Source organism: Clytia hemisphaerica, unplaced genomic scaffold, assembly GCF_902728285.1.
Source record: "Clytia hemisphaerica strain Z4C2 unplaced genomic scaffold, Clytia hemisphaerica genome assembly, whole genome shotgun sequence".
Lineage (NCBI taxonomy): Eukaryota > Metazoa > Cnidaria > Hydrozoa > Leptothecata > Clytiidae > Clytia > Clytia hemisphaerica.
In genome coordinates, this window is record NW_027104378.1 from 915,185 (window position 1) to 937,156 (window position 21,972).

Here is a 21,972-nt window from a genome sequence, read left to right on the forward strand (position 1 = left end):
AAAATGTCTTGTACGAGTTAGTTAAATTCTGCAAAGTAGACATACAGTAGCTTCAATACAGTGTGTCCGAAAAAAAGAAGGTTAATTCAAGGCAAGTTAAAACAGGAATTTGATATCCAGTGATTTGAACTTTGAAATTTTCAATGAAATAATTGTTGAACTAATTTTAATGGATTTTTGTTTTATAAATTTATATCAATCATGATGGTTTTTTTTTTCGCTTTTTCTTTTATGAAAACAGTTTTATTAAAAAAATTAGGCTCAAAATCGCCAAAAAATTAGAACAAGTTAAGAACAATACATCAAGCAATATAGGGGGTCAAAGTGGTAAAAATTGTGTATAAAGCCTTAAATACCTCAATTCTACCCTTAAAAAATAAAAATAAAAACACCATAAGAACAATTTGAGGCTCAAAGTCCTAAAAAATAAGAAATGCCGAGCCTCATAAAAAGTCTACTAGTTCTTATAAAAAAAGAGTAAAAGTCACATAGCAAGTTCACGTAATTTGACGCTTCATATGGTTAAAATCATCTTATCAAGAATCGATTCACTTGTCTGAGTAAGTATTTCTTGTTCGTCACCAATCTTTCTATTTCTGTCAAGTTATAGATGCCTTAAGCTTCAAGCTATTTCAAATTTTGAATAGACAATCATCATATTTTGAAATTTGAATGTTATTATCAAAACGTTATATTTATTGCATCGGAGTTTTTTTTTCCTCTTATAGTATGCGGCGTCTGAAAATATCACGTTCTATCTGTTTTGTTTTTTTCCCAATTTCGAAATTGTTAAACAAATTTTTTGCACGTATCTCTCCGGGTTGGTCACCTTTGAACCATTGCAAATAGTGATGTAGCCTCGGTTTCGTTGAAGAAAGTCTGTCAACCGAACTTTTCTCTAATACTGTAGCTCAATTATATGCAGCTGGATAAGAAAAAGGGATAACACGCGTCGAAGGGTTAAAGGTGCTTTTCATGTTTTCTGCTGGATGCGTCATGCCTTCTTCTCAGTTTATTGGTAACGTCACATTTGGGTCATCAGGATCTGGCGATGTTGTCGCTTTCCAGGATAGTACACATGTAAGCTCCGCAAGTCCCGCAAAAAAAGGGATTTCCCTCTAGAAAATGTTGACATGGTCTCCACTCAACGTCCATAAAACGTTTATCATGGACGCTGTATGAACGCTAAGGTCTATCACCTACATTCACATTCTAAAACATTTTTTTCAATAAAAATGTCTGTCATTATACCGTGCACCCCACCTATCCGCACCGTATGCTCCTCACGTTTACCCCATTTACTCGGCACGCAACATTTGACGTCACCCTGGCCATTTTTACCATTACACTTGCCAACACAATATCGTATCGCTAGTTTATTATCCCAAAGTGTTAAAGATTTCAAACCAAGATCGCTTAGATTCAAATAGGAGGATTTAAGCGCACAATCGGTATCTTTATGTCTTTTAGTACGAGTTTTCGGTGGCTTGATAGCTAACTTGACGTATGTTTCTTTACGTTGCTTGAGTGACGTTGCTCGATCAGTCGACGTGATCTGGATACGTAACAGCATACTGAAAAATGAAAGTGAAAGAAAGCTACAGTTAACTTTCTCTCTCTAATTCAATCCTTAACGGGCCAATAATCTTTTACGATTGACAATTTCGAATTATAGAGGATTTAAATTTTTGATAAGAATATTGACTATATGTACAATCATTGCCGTTCGCCATGAACTTTAAACTATCACCGTGACTTTTTTTCATTATCAAGCAGATTGGTATTGTGAAAGCTGGATAAAAACTTTCGAGTCAAAAACCTATTCATTCAAGAGCTTGGTGAAATCCGGGTGAAATATCTTTGTTGTTCGCTTTAATTGGGTAAATTTTATGAAATTTGACCGTTTGAGTTTTAAATTGTAATGTTATATTATGAATAGGAAAGTGCAAAGTGGTTTTTACTAAAGATGAAATTTGGAATTGGGAGGGGACACGAATTGATGGTTCCAAAAGTACTTCAAGAAGCCAAGAAGTGGTTATTCTCCTTGTTTATCTAAGCCTATTAAGTATACATGCTTTTTATAAGAACACGAACCTCAATTTTTGCTTAAAGCTAAAAGGTTTTAGGAATAATTTGAGAATGTATGATTTTGAAAATGTTTAAAAATTGAAAGGTATTAAAGTTCTCAAAGAAAGTAAGAATAAGTTGAGAACAATTGACCCTAGGAATATGCAAAAATAAGAACATCTGATCTCTCGCAGTCAAATATGCTAGCTCTTATATAAAAGTGTGTATTTTGGGTGGATAATATATTGTAAAGCGTGCATTAAATCATGGTTTCAGTCATGCCATATCATACAATGTTGCAGTCCTATAACTTGAACCTCTATAAATCGAATGTTTCCTTAACTCGAACAAGTCTTATGTTTCCTTTTGTTCAACTATCATACCATTGATATCCATATCTAATACGATGTTCAAGGTGCTTAAAATTTTGTTCAAATTATAGAAAGATTCGATTTATGGAAATAATTCAAACCACTTTCTAGCCTAATGGGACAAATACTTAAGTTCGAATTACAGAAAAATTCATTTATAAATTCGAATTAGAGAGAGTTGACTGTATATTCGAAATTGTTTTACATAGCTCATCAATTTTATTTGAACGAGACAAAGATTTGAATTACAGGGAGCCTTATACACATCTTTCCAGCTGAGGAGACCAATACTTGAGTTCGAATTACAGAAAAATCCAAATAATAGAGGTTCGAATTATAGAGAGTTGACTGTATAAAGCAAATGTGAAACAGATATACGATCACTTGGGTCAACTAAATTCATTCAAAGGGACGGGGGTAGAATTAGCCTACATTAGACGCCACCCGCATTTTTTCTACGCAATTAACGAAGGGGGTAAAATATTACATCAAATTTCCGATGGAATGCATCATTTACAATTGATTACTTTCATATAATCGATTGTTTTCAACTTTTCTAAAAAATCAAATTTTTGTTAATTTCTACATTTTAGTAATAATTCACGGTGAGAAACCTCCATAACTCGATAGCCTAGGGGAGGGCGCAAATTTGTTCGATCTATGGAAAATTCGAGACTAGTTTATAAGGTCTGGTTTACTGAAGATACCAGCATACTTCAATTTAATATATCTATATATTAATACGCTTAAACGTGTGTGTTTACAACGTTTTGTAAACAGTTTTCGAAAATCTAACAAAGCTCTACAAAGCCTCCTCTTCATGGCGTTGAACCGTCATCTTATTGCACCTTAAGCAGATTTCCTACCACTAGACTAACTTTGAGACCCCAAGATGCTATTTTCTATTCACCAAGTTTGGAGCTTGATGGGTTAAAATCAACCTTCTGTCACCCTCGAATGTCCAACCACGATGGCTAGCCACGATGGCTAAGAAGATCTAAAATATTCTTTTGCTAAGTCAATTATTTAATTGTGGTTACAAATTGCAATGCAATGATATCTTTTTTCTCCTTTATTTCCTAAAATCAAAATCAAATCATCGATCGGTGGCTGTTTTTCTTCCGTTAGAATTTTTTAGATGTGTAGTTATTCACTGGATTGGGACACGCAGCGTGCGACGCTGCGCATACGGCTAGTTTCTCTTCAAAAATTAAAAACAGCCATTACACGGTGTTTCACGCATAAGGCTATCAGCAGATGTGGATAAAAATTATTTTCTATACGGACAGATTCTACATGTAGAAATTGAAATACCTAGTCCTTAGGGACAAACAGACTTGTTTGAGTTAAGGCGAAATTCGAGTTAAAAAGGTTCGAGTTATGGAGACTCCACTGTAGAATAAAGCTTTTTAACCCGATTTTACTTAGGAAGCCGTCACAGTGATTCTTTTGATTTTTTCTTGTGCTTATGCCAAAAGAAAGTACTAATTTGGCCCAGAGATTGATTTTGATATAAAAAAGATGTGTATCGTGTATAAAATTTCCTTGTGGTAATCTGTTTTTTGATTGATACGAATTTGATAAGACTGATACGAATCTCGTTCGTTTGTTAAGAAAATACACACAGAGAGCGTAACGTTCAACCAGCCTGTTCGCAAAATATAGCCCTGAAAAACAACTCTCTCGGACGATACGAAACCACAGATATCTGTAAAGCCCGAAGGGCTAGATTTGCGGCTTTTATCGAAAAGTGAAGCCTAGGTTTGGAAGGATTTCCTACCAAAGTCACGTGACTAAAATATGCAATTTCACCAGTTTAAGAGATGTGAAATAGCGTTTGCCACCTACTTTTTTTGATCTCGCGCTCCGAAAACAATTAAAATGCTAGATCCTATCCATCGGCACGAAATTTAAAAAGTTAAATTTTTGCTTCACTTTTTTTTGCTGGAGAAAGCTTAAAATTGCCTATCTAGCCCTTCGGGCTTTATAGATCTTTGTACGAAACCCCTATATCAAAACATATCAGAGGGGATGTGTGTAGCCTAAATAATAATTTATTTCAAGACACTTGTACACATGGATTATGTATAGACTATTTAAGACATAATTAGCCTATTTCATAGGATTCGTGTTTTTAGTACATGATATTTTTCTACGCCATTGTAGTAATTAAACACAACTTTCCCGATGGGGAACTCTGCACCGATATGTGTATTTTCCCCTTTAAACTGAACAAAAAATAGCAAGTAACAGATGCACGAATCCTATGAAATAGTCCATAAATCACCATAAATGTTTTTACCTGTTTCCATGTTTCTTAACCAATTCTTTCAACTGCCTCGAAAAATCAATGGTCAACCATTTAGTGTTAAATATCTGTGTTACATCGTATAAACTTCTTCTGAGATGAACTTTGAAAGACTTCACAACATTTGTTAAATAGAATGCTTTGATTTTGGTGTTGTTGAATATCCGTAGGTTGAGTTTGGCTCCGTCTATTACATCATGTATCGTTGTCAAGTTGATGGAGATGGTTGTTAATCTTGTCTCCCTGTTGTAATTGGTTTCCCCTATAGAAAAAATATATTGAGGTTAATTTTGACATGTTTTTTATTGAGCTACTACAATTCTATAGCTGCTATGTTAAGGATGAATTATGAGAACTTTCCCCCGAAATCATAGTTCTCTATAGATCTACAAAGCTAAGTGAAGCAACCTTCAACAATTTAATTGATAAATTCCGACGGTGAGACGAGTGACCCGTATGGGTAAAATAATCGAGTTTATGCAAGGGTCGGAAGAGGGTATGAAAAACACGACCAAGCACTGCGTGGGTCAAAAAAGGAAGAACACGCGGGGTTAAGGTGCAATAACATTCCCAAAAGGACTAAGAAGAGTCACGCGTGATCTGCTTGTCTCCCGTTACGAAAAATAACTCCTCAGCCCGAAATTTCTATCTCAGTTTTGTTCGTCACTAGTTAAAAATTATATCAAAATCTAGTTTTCTCCAATATTGTGTAGTGATAGAGAAGGCGCAATATATTTTATTTCACAAATGAATTTTGATTTTTTAACCTCCTAAATGAACCTCAATACATCAAAGAAATACTAAAGGCCGGTCTTCACTTGCTCCTGCTGGGATCGCACTTTTTGGCTTCAATCCTTTTTGCTTGGAAAAAGATTACGTCATGAAAATGTAGCGTGTGCTCGAAAAAAAAGTTTGACACATTTCAGCTGTTTTCAACCGTTACGTCAGCTCGCGCCAAAGGAGTTGCTTCATTTTTCTTTTGACCAATAACGTAGACGATCATTAACGTGGAAGCTTTGCTAGAAAAAGTGCGATTGAAGCGCGCGCAAGTGGAGACCGGCCTTAAGGAATAAACATAAAGAAAGCTTCATTATTTGAGGTTTTTACTTTCGTATGACAGGCACCACACGCCAACGTTTTCTGTCACATGCCAAATAATCAATCTAAAGTGATACTTTGATTTTTGGCATCAAAGATTATGTCTATAGTAACGACATTCTTTAAAAACGTTTGCTACCGAATCATTCTTTTCGTGCGTGCAAAAATTGCCGATCAATTTTGATTTTCCAAGGCCTTTTAAGTTCTTCGGAGCCATTTTTTCAATTATTTTGACAAACAACCCAGGCTTGAATAAACGGGGTTAATAGCTGCACCTTATTCTTTTCGAAAAATCTGAAAAATTGAGATTTATAGTAAAACTGACAATAACAAACAAAAAAATAACCTCTAGACTCTGAACATGCCTAACTACATTGGCGACTTGCTTGAAAAAAAAATACAATTTCGGCTTAATTTGTTTTCCCCTAATAATATATTTTAAGCATTTTAAAATTGGTTCTCTTCTATCAACTATCATACTATGGGTATACTATAAACGCTAATGTGTTTTTTTTAGGAAAGGTCAACTACTTAGACCATGTTCAGACGTTACGAAACGAAACGAAACGAAACGAAACGGTTCCAAAAACAAGTGTGAACGTCAAAATTCGAAATGTCAAAAAACAAAGCAAAACAGAAATGGTTTTGCTCTTTTTTCATCGGAACGGAACTGCTCCGTTTTCTTGCTCCAAAACGTTCCGAAACCAATATGAACACACTCGATCCGTAACAAAAGTCATACCGGAGCGAGATGAAACAGTAACGTGTGAACATGGTCTATGAATCCAAACGTTTTGCTAATTTTGCACTTTGAAATCTAGTTTATTATTTACAATACATCAAAACGTGATAAAGTATTGCTAAACCTTTAATCCTAAATTCAAAACATACAACAAATTCGTGGTATTTGTAATCAAAATAGAGCGTACATTTTGATTGTCATTTTTCGAGTAGGGGGCTGATTCTCTCTACAATCCGTATAAGGGCCCTCTTAAGAAATTTAGATTGTTTTCCTGAACTCTGCAAAGTTGCCTTTTCTTGTGTTTCTTTGCTCCTGAGGCTTCTAGCACGGCTTTGATTATATTTTTAAATATTCTATTCTGATTTTATTTTTTCCTGTTTGTATGTTTAAAGAGGTATTATAAGAGGGAAATTAGAAAATATACACAAAAGATTTGGCCGAATATGTTGATGTTTTTGGATCCTTCAGAGGGATTTTGTTCAAATTTTTGGTCCACCTCAAAATCTCCTGAGGTTGTTTTAAAAACCAATCTTCTTTCTTAAAAGGTCTCAAATTCATGAAAATTGAAAATTTCTGAAACACCCAGATTACTGATTACAGATACTAATATTTCAAAAAGTTTTCACCAAAATTCAACAGAAATATTAGTGATCTGGGTGTTCAGAAATTTTCAATTTTCATAAATGTGAGACCCTTTAAGAAAGAAGATTGGTTTTTTAAAACAACCTCAGGAAATTTTGAGGTGTGAGACAGAAGCCCTTACCGCTTGCACATACCGAAAAACATTTTTACCTATGTCTACCCTCATTGGGAAACTCGTATTCAAGGGAGATGATAAAAACTTTTTTCACTTACCTTTATCGTAGAGATAAAGAAATTTTGCCGGTATCTGTATGTCGTCTTTATGTTTATCGTCACCGTGGCTGTCAACGTCATGTATAAAAACGCCGTCTTTGTCGTCAAACGAGTGTGTTGGTTTTTTATTAGTCTTTTTACTGGACGACCTGATTTCTTTACTGAATGTTCCATCTTCATCGAAAAAGTTAATACCATGTCCACCAACATCTCCACCGGCTAAATATGAAGGCATATGATGATTGCTTGCAGCTGATCGCGCTCTAACTTGTTGTTGTAGATTTTTCAAGTATGGTACTCGCGATTGTGTTTTGATTTCAATCCCATTCTTTTGTTCATCTGGATTTGATTGTGTTGTCATAGATTCTTCTGGAGTTCTATCTTCTTGTATGTCTGTGTCAATGATCTGTTGCTCTTCAACCTTTATAATCAGCTTATTATGCTGCTTCTCGATCATAATTAAAGGTCTGTCTTCAGTTTCCCCAATGATGTACATTGTCTTTGAAGGTGATAGCAAAGGTACTGTGCGTTTCTGTCTCTTGTGTGCATTCCGCCGTAATGATTTATATTGTATATGTCTGTTGACTTCATGGGTGAATTCTGGTAATTGGTTATTTAGCTCTTGAACGACTTGCGGTGACTGCTGTGTCTCGGTGCTAGTCGATGTTTCAAACCATTTTAGATTGCCGATTCCATTGAAACTGGATAACTCAGTCTTTTCAATGTGTGATCCAAGGTTATTGATTACTGAAGCCAATCCTGACGATCTACTATTGTATAAAGCCTGCATTCTATCTTTGCTTGCCCTCTCCGGGAGCATTGTACTTCTAAATGTCCTCCGTTTGGGCCATGGCTTACATAAACATTGGCTAGCTAAAACCATGACTACAAGAAAAACCGTATCAACCAGCATCATGTAACAAAACTTTATTCCCCTTTTGTTTATTGTTAAACAGTTACAATTTTCTCTGTTTTTGATAAGAGAAAGCAAAGCAATCGCTTGAACTTTTCACGTATTTCATATGAGAGGATCCGTCTATTTAAAGAGGCCCTCCTTGCACCTCTTATATATGCGTCTATCAATACCATCGGAATGTTTTCTTTATAAATTTTAAATCACCAATATCATGAAATGACGCTTTGATGATGATTTTACTAATTGGAGCTTTTTTCGCACCCTTTTCTTTTGTATGCGGCGGTGATAAGTAGTGTTCTTAAGGAAGTTGCACGAATGTTCAAAGTGTTGAAGGATGTGTTGAAAGTGGACATCTACTTTCTCTTTTTTCAAACACTGAACTCGTCATTTTTTTACTGGATTGTAAAAAAGTAATCTTTGTTTTCATTATCTTCTTTCGCCCTAGACTGTACGCATCACCTCTGATATGTTTCGATATAGGGGATGCTTATCGTATATAAAATTACGAGTTACCCCCGTATTTATGTTTTTGATTTTTAGAAAGTTGACTACAATAGCTCGAGGTTAATACAATCATTTGGTTTCTGAACCTTTTTAAAAAAAATTGAAACGGGTTACCCCAAATTTGGGGTAACTCTCGGACGGAAATTTCATACACGATACACATCCCCTATATCAAAACATATCAGAAAGGATGCGTGCAGCCTTCTTCCAACCCTAATGTTTGATAAATCCGGTACTGCCGTCATCTGCTACTCGATAAAGACATGCTAAAGCACTATCTGAAGGTCAGGAAAATATTACATACAAAATCTAGAAGATTTAGATTACGACATTTGGCTTGACCGTCCCACAGATTTTTTAGAGTAGTCTTGTCCTTGAATTTACTGAGATTGTCATTTTTTTCACTCGACACTCAAGGATAATTGAACCTGTATGGGAATGTCCGCGTATCAAAAGGGCGCCAAAAAATCCTCTCCTACCCCGATATCTGCGTACGGGCGCCCATCAACCAGCCAACAGAATATCAGGTTAGAACAGCTGACTTGCATCACATTAATTTTCACCGGTAGTAAATCGCCGCCTTTGTTTCATAAGAAATGGGGAAGGGGTAAAAAATTGACCCTGTATTTTTCCCGCACTCGTTAGCATATTTGTCCTTATTGTTCGGCACTTCGAGCCTCAAGTTTTTCTTTATCCTGTTCTAATTTTTATGATCAAGTTGAGGGTTTTATACTCTATCAAACATCATAGAATTTACCTTAAGCATAAAAAAACATTTGGGTCAAAATCAATTCATTACAATATCCAGTAGTTTAGACAGAAGGAACGCAAAATTTGTGTAAGTGAACATACTTTTATGACACGGTAATTAGGTATATTACGCAAGAAAACCCTATCCAATTCTGCTAATTCAGTTCAGTGAAAAACATTCTACCAGTTTGATTTTTCGGTAAGATCTTCAGGGGGATTAATGATGTGGATAAAAGTGGAAAGACTGGAGACACTGATAAATGGTCTTGACTCTGGATTTATTGCAACTTAACAACTTTTCTATTTGTAAAAAGAGCAAAGGTTATCAGACAAGTATGTTTATTTTCAAAGCAACATATAGGTTTTATTGTGGCTAATGCGGGACAAACAAACAAGCAATCCCTTAACCCCTTTTCCGCTAAATTGACTTGAATCATAAAGCAGACTTTTATTGGAGCCAAGGGTTTCACGTGCTAGACCAATGATAATCATCATTATGCTCACACCTAGCTTCAATTTACGGAGTGGTTTATCGACATCTTCTTGCATAAAAATTGCGTTTGAGGAAGAGGGAATTTACTCTTAGGTTCCAAATAAACACTGGTCAATTTTTCGAAAATTTTCCAACGCCCCTGGACCTTATTAGGATCCCCCCATTTATTAAATTTTAAGAATATTTTCAGCTGTCAAAGAGAAGGCCCCTTGTTTTGCTCTAAAAAGCCTGATTTTAGCCTATATTTACCTTATTTTTCGGTTTTCAGAAGCACAATTTCCAACCCCCCCGGCAAATAGCCCCCCGTTTATTCAAGCACCCCCCCCCCCCCCATTTCCCGTTTATTTGGAACCTAAGAGTAGGCAAAAATTGGGTGCTCGGCTTTTGAGTGCCTTTATGTCAGGGTCGCAGTGAAACCTCTAATTAGCCGGCAACATCGGAGAAACGGGTTAGTGTCCGCTAATGAGAAGTGTCCGCCTTTTAGAAACTTTCTGTTTAGGAGCTCCTATTTTGAAATTAGGCCAAAATTATGAAATTTCTGTTTTACATATACTAGGACAAGAAAAAACAAGAGGAAGGTTGTTTAAACGCAATAGTTTAGTGATGGCTATAGACTTTCCAATGGTTTTTGATTTCATCGTTGGACGAGTCAAATTCGTCGACTAAGTGTAGAGAAAACTGCAAATTCGTAAAACTATAAAAATAAACAATATCTCAAAAGACAGTTTGAGAGACACCGAGGATGTTGAAACCTCAATATATATTATGCCGACCCCCGTCTCGTCGATAAAGAAATCGTTGTCACTGCATCTGTGATAAAGATCAAAAGATTTTTGTGAGCCATATTTCGTTTTCTTTCCTTCCTTACACGCATAAATTTTCACTAGATTTCCGACCGGTTTTTGATGAAAAGAAGCCGACTGCTTTCTACCTCCTGTGATAATTTGATAATTCCCGTCAAAAATATTCATTCACGAGACATTATATTGTTGCAGTTAAACTAAAAACGAATAGCCCGGAATTGCCATTTAGAACAAAAAATGCTTCTTTCTCTTAAAATAGTCAGGCTAATCTTACTGATGGACGTGATAATTTCGTGAGTGATATCAGTGCATAAAGAGACTAACACAAAGGAACTGGGTTTAAATTTTGTGAAGTGTTGAAATGCAATCATTAAGTCACGATATCTTAAAGATCAAAACTCAATTTTGAGCACTTGTGGTAAGCTTATTCCTATCCCAACTGGTACACAACGTTGTTTTAACGTTCATCTAACGTTATGTGGACGTTGTAAACGTTAGATAAACGTTAAAACAACGTTGTGTGCCAGCTGGGTCGTCAATCTCGTATCCAGAGCCTCTTGCACCACTTTTTTATTTTTATATAGATGTATGTGATACAATAATGAACGATATCAGAGTACACCTCTTTGACCGTAGTCGCGCGGTCAGGTGTGTGCCACTTTATTATTTAATTATCCCCCCCTAAACTGGATCCAATCCTTTTTTACATATTTTTCTATTGTCCATAGGTGTGAAAAAATGACTGGGATGGTGTTAGCTATGCTAGCGAATATCAACACACCTTGGGCATCATTATGCGCAAGGTTGTTGATATAGCTATCAGGTCCTAGAGATAATTTGATCGAGGGAATATATTGGAAATAGAGTATATCGGAGTTCATAGAGTAAAGACATAAGAAAACCGTAGTTACAAATTCTTACATTTATCACACCCCCAGAACAACATTTTGTTACCTCACAAGGCTAACAGATGGTTTTAGGGTGGTAAAACGGACATAGAAGTGCCTGCGCAGCAATTGGCGGCTACGGTCGAAAAGGTTTATAGAGAAAAAATGAAAAAAGGGACTGGGTTCGAGTTTTGTGATTTTGTTTAACAGCAAACAAGTACTCCGAAAAAACTAAGAATTAGACTATGCTATAGTCTAAGAAAAATCACTATCTAAGAAATATGCCCAAAGCCGAAGAAAATTAGCAAACGAGTTTTTTGCCGAAAATAGTTTACAGTCGGTAGAGTTTTCCAGTTTTGGAAACTCTCTTGCCGATTTTTTTCCGTATATCGCCATAACGCCATATTTTCCCGCCTTTACTATCACTGTAACGGACAATAACATCTTCCACCAAAGAATTAGCGTTTTTTCTTCAGTCAAAGCCACCCTCGATCCCAGGAGAACATAATCGACGTTTTCACGGGGATGATATATTTTGGGCTCTGGTGTTTGCTAGATGATTGCGTAATCCAAAAATGTTTATGTATTTCTATAATTTTTGGGTAATGTCTTTTTATAATTTTTGGGTGATGAATATCGTTCATACGGACGGCATGAAAATTTGAGTTCCAAAAATTACACGATTCTTCCGACTTAAACAGCTCTACGATTTCTAGTCTGAATCGCAGACCTCTATAGATATACTTCCTATATAAGAAACTTTTTTCGCTAGAGGATGAGCAGAAGCCTATGCGATTTCATCTAACACTTTTAATACCCATATTACAACCGTGTTTTTTTGTGTCGAGTTGGTTGTGTTATGATAAAAATACTAGTAAAGTAGCCTGAGATCAGATTGTAATTGTTTTCTGCCCATCACGCTAAAGCTCTAGAGGAATGGGTGAAAACGAACAATCTGACGAATAAACTCGAGATTGTGAGGATCGTACTCGTCTGATATGACTAGGAATGACAGCAAAGTTACGTGATTGTGTTTAAAATCAGGAAAATTTAGTTTTTGGCTTTCCGGCGCACAACAAGATTCTTGTTATGGAATTTTACGCGGGAGGACTATTTTCCCCAGATGGTTAATTTTCAAGAGCCTTTAGAGTTTTGCCGATCCCGTAAGAGAATTATGACCAGCTGTTATCAGGTTAGTATGTGTATCTGCAAAAATTTACTTGTATAATGCTGGGGTAGTACAAGGTAAAAAACTAGTCTCTCGATCGAGTTTGTAAAACCTTAAATAGGGAGAATCTTTTGATAACATTAAAGCAAGTAATGTTGGTAAGTTTGCGACCGCAGTCGAGGGCGACTCGAAGGTAGGGGAGGGGGCCAATCCTTTCCCTGGATTTCTCCACTTACCCTTGATCCGTTTTTTTAGTTGCTGAGCATCAAGCAGAGGAGGCATCAAGTACCATTTTGGGAATCTTTGGTATGACCCGGTTGGGGATAGAACCCACAACCTTGCGCACTGTAGCTGGATGCTCTACCTCATGCTACGGCCAATGCAAGCCCCTTGATGCGAGTGATTAAAATAATCTTGAACAATCCACAGTTTTAAAAGGAATAAAAGTGTTGGTTTACCGTCGTTCTCAGTAGATACACCCCTGTTTCACAGACCCACTTGGACCCCAGTTTCGTCCCCGGTAAAAAATAACCTGGAATTTCAGCCCCACTGGTAAATTGACTTTGATTTCATCCCCATTGCACTCCAAAGCCATCCTCACTCGATTTCTTAACCTTGGAACAATAGAATTTCTACTATCATTTGAATTTCAAAAGGAAATTTATGGGAGAGACAGGGGTGTGTCAGTGAAAAATATTATCTTCCTTGCATAGTATACATATCATTCGACCAACAGGCTGGCTAGCGGGTGTATTATCGTGTGGCGACCGGCGACTGTCTGATAGATTGATACATCCTCATCAAAGACGCCAAGTAGAGATTAACACCAATCATCTTTGCCAACGGCATCTTCTTATTGACAAGATTAACAGTGGATTTGTTGGTAGCCATTCTTAATAAATGATCATAAGTTATTATAAGTATTTTGCATACGATGTTGTCACGAAAAATAGCTTTAAAAGTGTTTGTAAAATAATAAGCGAGTTAGTCATTCTTAACTTCCTTTTTAACATTTCTTTTTTTATTAATTACCCATTGTCGGGGGCGACATTTGATTGATTTTAAACGGATTTAAATTTTCCAGGGGGTCCCATTTATTTCCCAGCTATCTCCTTAGGATGTGTTCCCGGGTGGGGAAGGGCACTCAAATTAAATAACCTACCGCACGTGCAGCCCTTAAGGGTCCCTTTTCCAATCTTCCTGAGGTGCACTGTAAGGGTCGAAATGAGAAAGGGTGTAAAATCTGGAAAATCTGACCATATTTTGCCTGAAAATGGAAAAAAAAATCAAGAAAATGCACCGTTAAGGATCGTTTTTGCACCCAAATTTACTCGAATTTTGCTTAAATCGAGTGCCTCACCCATGTAACTAAAGATGAGAGTGATTTTGCTTGGTATAACCACGTGTCATGCAAGGATTCAGCCATATTTATTTCTCGTGTCTAAATAGATCAACGTTCAATACTTTTGTACTTGTTTTGAGAAAGATAATATTGTTAAGATTTGCACCTTTTTGTTTCTTAGCGTGCATTTCGAAAGATTTTTGCGCTGTATCCGACATTGGAAATTTGAAACCATTTTATTGATGAAAAAATACTTTCATTTTTCAATTCTATTTTCAATTTTTGGTGGTTTAACACTTAAATTCAGGAAACATAATACCCATATAACTTATATTTTGTGAGTATCATAGGCTTCTCTTCATCCTCTAAAGAAAGAGTTTCTAATATAGGAAGTACTATCTACTTACTATAGAGGGTATCCCGAATAGTAGGGGCCTAACATTTTTTCGAAATCTAATAAATGGGAAGGGGGATGTTCAAAATCCATACCCAGTGGAACAACTGTAAAAATTGGGAGGCTGAAGGCTCAAATGGAATAAAATTCACTAGGAATTTGAAAATAAAATCTTATTTTCTCAAAAGTGGGGAGGCTGAAGTCTCCCTAATCTCCCTGCTTCCGCCGGGCCTGAAATTGTAACTCAAAAAATAAAAAACCCGAGATTATTACCAGACTATTTAGAGCAATTCAGTAGGGGGTCCTAATGAGAATGGGGGGTGGGGGGGGTCCGAAAGATTTTAGGAAATCAAAAAGAGGAATACGTTTATTCGGAACCTTAGTTGATGACAAATCCCGATTCTATTCAGTGCGTATTAAACAAAAAAAACTACAGTCAGCTCTCTCTCTAATTCGAATCTCTTTTGGTAGATCGAATTAGCGAAAGCTAACTGCAACAGTAAAAAAAAATCTTGGATATAGGCCGAACCAACCAAATAACAATTCGTAAAAGTAGTAAGAATATAATAGAATTCATAACAGATGAATTTTAGACAAAAACTTATCAATTGAAAGACACCGGTGAGAATTTCTTCACTTTCACTTTACGTCAGTCCAATCGTCAAGCTCATTTAAAATCCACCAAGAGGGTACTTTTAGGATAGGACCTATAACATTATAGCGACCGTGGTGCGGTGGTAGTACATCCGGCTACGGTGCACAGGATTTTGGGTTCAACCCACAGCCGGGTCATACCAAAGATTCCCAAAATGGTACTTGATGCCTCTCTGCTTGATGCTAAGCAATTAAGAGAAGGATCAAGGGTAAGTGGTAAGTAATCCAGGAAGAAAGAGTTGCACCCTCCCCTACTTTCAGGTAGATAGCTATCGAAAGAGAGGGGAGACTTACTTAAATTCATCCAATATTACACACGTGTCAACAAGCCCACTGGGGCCCCGCACGCCAGCGGAATGCGGCAGCGTGAAAGAGAGGTGTAATATTTCGATCAGTAAAATGAAAAGCAGACCTCAAATATAAGCAATTCCTCTTACAGTGCCTTAGTATCTAGGTTATGTTTCGTAGATTATTTTGAGGCCTCTTTGAGAGGGAAGGAAAACAACAGTTGACTTTATACATACTCCTTTTTGCCCTTGAGGCCACTGATTTACATGTTTAAAAAGAAGCATTATTTTTTGGCATCTAAGGTACCATGTTGTGATAATTTAGTGAGAGAAGGCTTAACCTACTCTTAAAATTTTTATGTACTAAGGCACACATATATTCTCGTGACCTTGTATCTTTCTCTTTGCTTCTTTTGGCCTTTAAATTTATACAAACTACATAAGAACAAGTTGAGAATATTTTTTCAAGGATTTATGGACTCTAAAACACCCAATTTCTTAGGAAAATGGACATAAATACTCAAGAAATGCCGAAAATAAGAACATTTTAAGAACATATTTAGGTTTAAAACTCGAAAAGTTAAGAAAATCCGAAGGCCTCATCGAAAGTTTTGGATGTTCTTATAAAAAAACGGTGTATTTATCGATAAAAATCATTATAGTAAAAATATATTTTCATTGCAAATTTCTTCTTATAGCCTATATGCTATATCCTATTGTCCCCTTTGTAACAACATATGCAGTAAGAAGCTCTTGAAGACAGAATAGTGCTTGAAAATCGTTCTATAAAAGGTTAAGTATTGATGAGAACTGAATTGAAAGTAAGAACCTAAGGATCAGAGTTGACAATACATTTTGTTGTGGTAACAAGTTTTCAGTTTTTATTTTCCAGGTATCGTTTTCAATTTTTTTACATTACGTAATACTTACAATTGCTAAAAGGAGAGAAAACAATTGAATATTTCCCTTCGATCGAGGTTTCGGCTTAGATTTATAAAGCCCGAAGGGCTAGATGTAGTGCTTTGGCTGAAAAATGTACCGGCCGAGGCTAGGTAAGAAATCCTACCTAGGTCACGTGACATTACAATAGAATTTCAGCACTTGACCAATAAGAATAAGTTTCGCGGCTTTGCAGGTTTTCGAAAACAAAAACAGCAATATTTTTTGCGATATTTACTTTTTTTGCTTGTAAGAGCTTAAAGCACGACATCCAGCTCTTCGGGCTTTACAAAAATCTGTGGTTTTGGCTTCATCTACATAACAGCGAGCGCAATACCTTTATACTTACGTCTCTCGATCGAAGAAAGATTTTTTTCTGAAGATTACACGAGGGCATTGACCCATGAGAGCGTGTACTATGTTGTTGCTTTTTACATATATCTTTACTTTAATTTCAAACTCCGTGGCCTTCCTGGCCTACCACTACCAGTTCTATTAAGCCTTTGAAATCGAATATAGATGATGTTATCGTCCGTTACAGTGATATGATAGTAAAGACGGGAAAATATGGCGGTATGGCGTTATGGCAGTATACAGGAAAACAATCGGCGGGAGAGTTTTGAAGAATTCGTTGACCAAAACAAATTTGGTCAATTTATTCCAAATTTGTTCCGGAATTAAATTTTTGCAGTTTTGCCCTTTTTTAGGACAAATTTCTTTCATTTTCCTAGGAATTTTTCAATAAAATTGGAATTTTTCTTTTGCGTTTTTGCGCTTTATTCCGCAAAAGTTCCGATAAGGTTTCGTTTCCTTTTGAATTACATTATTAGTCTTTTTGATATTTATTGCCGACCCAAAAAAATATCAGCGTTTTGATTGGTCGAGAGCATCGAGATATTTGCGATATTTCATATTTCTTTAGTCTGGAAATATGACCGCGTTGACTTTTTGGGGACTGGGTAAGCGGCGGGAGAAAAATCAAAACAAAACAGCCGAAAAGAACTGACTTTCGGAGAAACTGGCTTGGGAATCAAAGGGAAAAACGCAACAAAAATATGTTCAGATTAACTTTTACTTTGGAGTTCTTCCATAAAAGACACTAAAATCAAATCTGATAAACTAAGAAATTGTAAAACTACTTGACACGACCCAAATATTTTCAGCTTTTGGTATAAAATTCGTCCGTATGTAACCAAACAGTTTTTTATCAATGCATACAAAAAACTTGAGATTCTTGAATGTTTGCCAGTAAGATTTCTCATAACATAGCAAGGGAAGTGGTGATTTTTGAAAAAGTTCTCTCCTAATTCTCCTTCTTGACGAGGTACGTCCTTGAATCGTAAACGTAAACTCAACAATCATTTATACATCTTCCTTCTAAAATTCGAAACAATTAAAGCTTGACGATAATCAAGAAAGTATCCAGATTGTTTTGCTCTTGAAAAAAATGTTGTTCTTTAACCATTATTACAAGCATACATTTCCATCATGGAACTCCTTTCCTCTGCTATTCTTTTCCATGCATCGAAACAAAAACATAGAAAAAGACTGAATGTTATCAATCTGATTAATCCAACGATGAAGGGTTCCTTCTCTATCGAAACAATACTGTACACCATCTGCATTTTGAATTATCAATCTAGAAACTTTCAAATACATCTCTGAAAAATCTGCAACTCTTCAAAACAAAACTTCTCGATCGTAAATGGATCGAAAATGCTCCTCTGTTTTGTTTTTGTGTGAATATTGTCGGCGGGAACATATCGAATGTTTTATTGTTCGAATCTAACGTTCGAATTAGATTTTCGAATAAAAACATTCGAAACTACACAGAAGAAAGAATCAAGGCGGAAGTAAGTTTTAAAACAAAAACAAAAAGAAATTTGTATCAGGACAATTTTTTTGAGTCGACAATAAATTAGTTATCACATGACTTCTCGTGCAATACTCGATATTTTACTCGTTCCGAGATTTTACCGATATTTTTCCTCGCCTAAAGGCTCGGAAAAATATTACGGAAAAATCTCGGAACTCGTAAAATATTTACGCACGAGCGAGCGCAGCGAGCGAGTGCGATTCTTTTGGCAAAAGCGCGGGAAAAAGCTGATATGCGGGGTGATAAAATCGATTTTTCAGCTTTTTTAGCCTCGTTTCCATTCAGACTTTCGTCGTCGTGTGCAACTGTCTTAAGTCCGAACATGGAGAATTGTCGCCTGCACCCGACTGTCTGTTGGAAGCATTACGTAATGGATTTTTTCCAAATCTCTTTGTAAATCGAGCTCCGGCGTCAAAAACAGTAGAGTATTTTTATACGAGGATGAAGACGTCATTTCTTTGAGAAACGTCGCGGGAAAATCGGGAAAATATAAGTATCCTTCTCGATCGGGAAACGTCGCTCGGTTCGGAAGCGTATTGTTGATCGGACCATACTGCCTTTTAACAGTCAAAACAAAGATGGCAGCAAAAATAAACAACTGGTTGCTACCGCTCTTTGGCTATTTTTCTTTGGTTTTTATGCTTTAAAGAGTTGAACTGGATCATGATTTTTGTGTGATTGTTACAAGAAATGGTTGATGATGAAGTTTTCTTATTATTATTCCTTCCTGAATTTGATGTTTCGTTTGGTTTGGCATGAGAGATGATGCAATCTCTTCTTGAAAAACAGGATATTTTATCCGGTCGATATTTTATCAACTTTCACAACAAACTAACTTCAATTTTGCCTGTATATTTACACAAATTCTAACTAGGCAGTTGACTGAATAATTGTGGATAAATCTGACCATGCTTTATTTGAAAAATTTTGCGACATCAAAAAAGTTTGAACTCACTTTTTTATAATGATGGTCAGATACAGATGGTAGATGTGGCACCCAAGGAAATGGTTGTGGTTGGATATGAACTGGTTAGCTTTAATGTAAAAATTTAAACCCAGAGAAAAATTTACTGATTGATGATTGATGTTTTAAAAATGCAACGTGGAAAACTTTTGGTTGTGTGAATTTGGACATTTTCTTGCACGTGCGTTTTAAAACTTGGAAATTCTTGCTGTGAATTTGGACATTTTCTCTACGTGCGTTTTAAACGTGGAAAACTTTTGGTTATGAATTGGGACATTTTCTTCCATGTGCGTTTAAAACGTGGAAAACTTTTGGTTGTGAGTTTGGAGAATTTCTTGCACGTGCGTTTTTTAAAACGTGGAAACTTGCTGTGAATTTGGACATTTTCTTCCAAGTGCATTTTAAATGTGGAAAACCTAATTGGTTGTGAATTCGGACATATTTTCCTCCACGTGCGATTAAAACGTGGAAAACTTTTGGTTGTGAATTTGGATATTTTCTTTCACGTGCTTTTAAAACGTGGAAATTTTTACTGTAAATTTGGACATTTTCTTCCCCGTGCGTTTAAAATGTGGAAAATGTTTGTCACTAACTTGACATTTTCTTCCACATGCATAAATTAAAAAATGTATATAGAAAAGTTTTGCTGTCAGGCAAAAATAAAAAAAAATGTAGTGTTTCCGGAATGCAGGTCAAGGAAAAAAGCTTTGATGTGCCGGCCAGAAAAAAATTTTTTATTTGATTTTTTTGATGACTTAAGTAATATATATAAGATCATTGAAATAGAACTTTAACAATATCTTTTATGTACAAACAGTATGAAGTAAGCCCTGAACAAATAATTCTTGATCTACAAGTGGGAATATTGAACCAAGCTACTTTTATAGCTTAAATGCTCCAACTTGATTTTTTTTATAATGAACTAAATAGATGAACCCATAGTCTGCGGCCAGATCAGAAAATTATTATTTTTCACCCGGTTGGTTTCCAGAAAGGCTACATTTTTTTTATTTTCGCCTCAATTGAAAATTTTTTCAAGCAATATCCTGGTATGAAGACTTTTTTTCTTTTTGGAAATTTTTGAAATTATGATTGCCAATTATGTGACATTTTATGCTTTTGCAGCATGCTTTCGAAAATTACATAATGCCTTCTGTTAGGGGATTTTTTTCCTTTCGACTTTCTTTCAGATTATGAAAATATTTCCCAGTATATACAGTATGAGATTTTTTTTTCTTCTTTTGCATTACACTTTTTTTATATAAGAACCAGTAAAATTTTTCTGAGCCTCGACTGTTTTTTTTTTTTTTTTGCACTTTGAGCTTCTATCATGTTCTTATTAATAGGATGTAAGTCAGGTATTTTAGGCATTATACCCCGTTTTTATTACTTTGACCCCTAAATTGATTGAAATTGAGTAGTTTCAGGCTCAGCATTGTTCTTAAAATGTTCTTATTTTTTGGCGATTTTGAGCCTCGTTGTTCTTATAAAATTGTTCTTATATTAAAAAAAGTGTATGTTGATTATGAAATTTGTTTCCCTGTTTTTTTGAAAGTTTTTTTTGACATGCATTTCAAAAAATATAACTTTTAGATGCTATAATTTTTTACCTTTTTTCATATATATATTTTACCTTTTCTCCAATATTTTATATATTAAACCTTTTTTCCAATATTTTATATGCAAAATATTTCATCTATTTTGAAAATATAAATTTTCCTTTGTTTTCTCATTGTAAAATATTCTCAATTTTTGATGAACAAGATCAATTTTGGTAGATATACTACCTACCTAGATATACCCCCTGATTTAAGAAACGAGAAAAGAGAAAAAGTATCTTAGGTTGAAATTTTAAGATATTTGACTTAAAAAAACTTCAAAAAAGCAGTTTGTTTTGAAAAGAATCAATCAAATTTCTTTTGGTTCACCAGAGTTTGTACATGTTTAAAATGCATTGATAGAAATTTTCCTTGCTCTCGTGACGATCATGAAAATTACAAAAAAAGTTTGTTCACCATGCAAATATCGCGAAAATAGCCCAAATCATGCCTCGAATTATTTCCCGATCACGCATCACCCAAACGGCTGGGTACAACTTTTTAAAATTGTATCATAAAATGGCTAATTTTCTCATTCCCGGGAAAACATACCTGCCCTGTCTCTGGGATCTTTTTGCTTCTATGCGTCTCCGGCTAAAATCGGTGTTAAATCTACTTTTGTGGGATTTGGTCCTTTTCCGTTGTACACTAGCAATCGGAAAGTTCCGCTGGGAATAAGGAAGTTTAGCAATCCTACGGTATGTAGTGTAAAAAACCTTTCGCTTGCGAACACGAGATTTTCGTATCGTGCGTAACCCCTTTTACAATTGATTCTCGTATTGCACTCGAAGTCATGCGATAACTAGTACGTATTTTGGCGGTACCTAGTATTAACTGTATTTTGAAGATTATTACCCCCTCCCTGATATTCTCATATGTGTCAAATCCCACCCGGAACTCAACTTTGGTAAATTTCAAAATATTAAAGTTGAACTCTAAAAATGAGTCCAACTTAC

At 35.7% G+C, this 21,972-nt stretch overlaps 1 protein-coding gene across 1 annotated transcript; it reads right to left on the bottom strand.

Moving 5' to 3' along the window:
- Nucleotides 1–732: 732 nt before the first annotated feature.
- Nucleotides 733–8,450, bottom strand: LOC136819038 (uncharacterized). The gene is made up of 3 exons (XM_067075202.1): nucleotides 7,442–8,450; nucleotides 4,741–5,008; nucleotides 733–1,574 (listed from the first exon to the last, which is right to left on the bottom strand). The coding sequence occupies exons 1-3, from the start codon at nucleotides 8,355–8,357 to the stop codon at nucleotides 1,196–1,198; spliced, it is 1,563 nt and encodes a 520-aa protein (XP_066931303.1). The 5' UTR covers nucleotides 8,358–8,450; the 3' UTR covers nucleotides 733–1,195.
- Nucleotides 8,451–21,972: the final 13,522 nt, after the last annotated feature.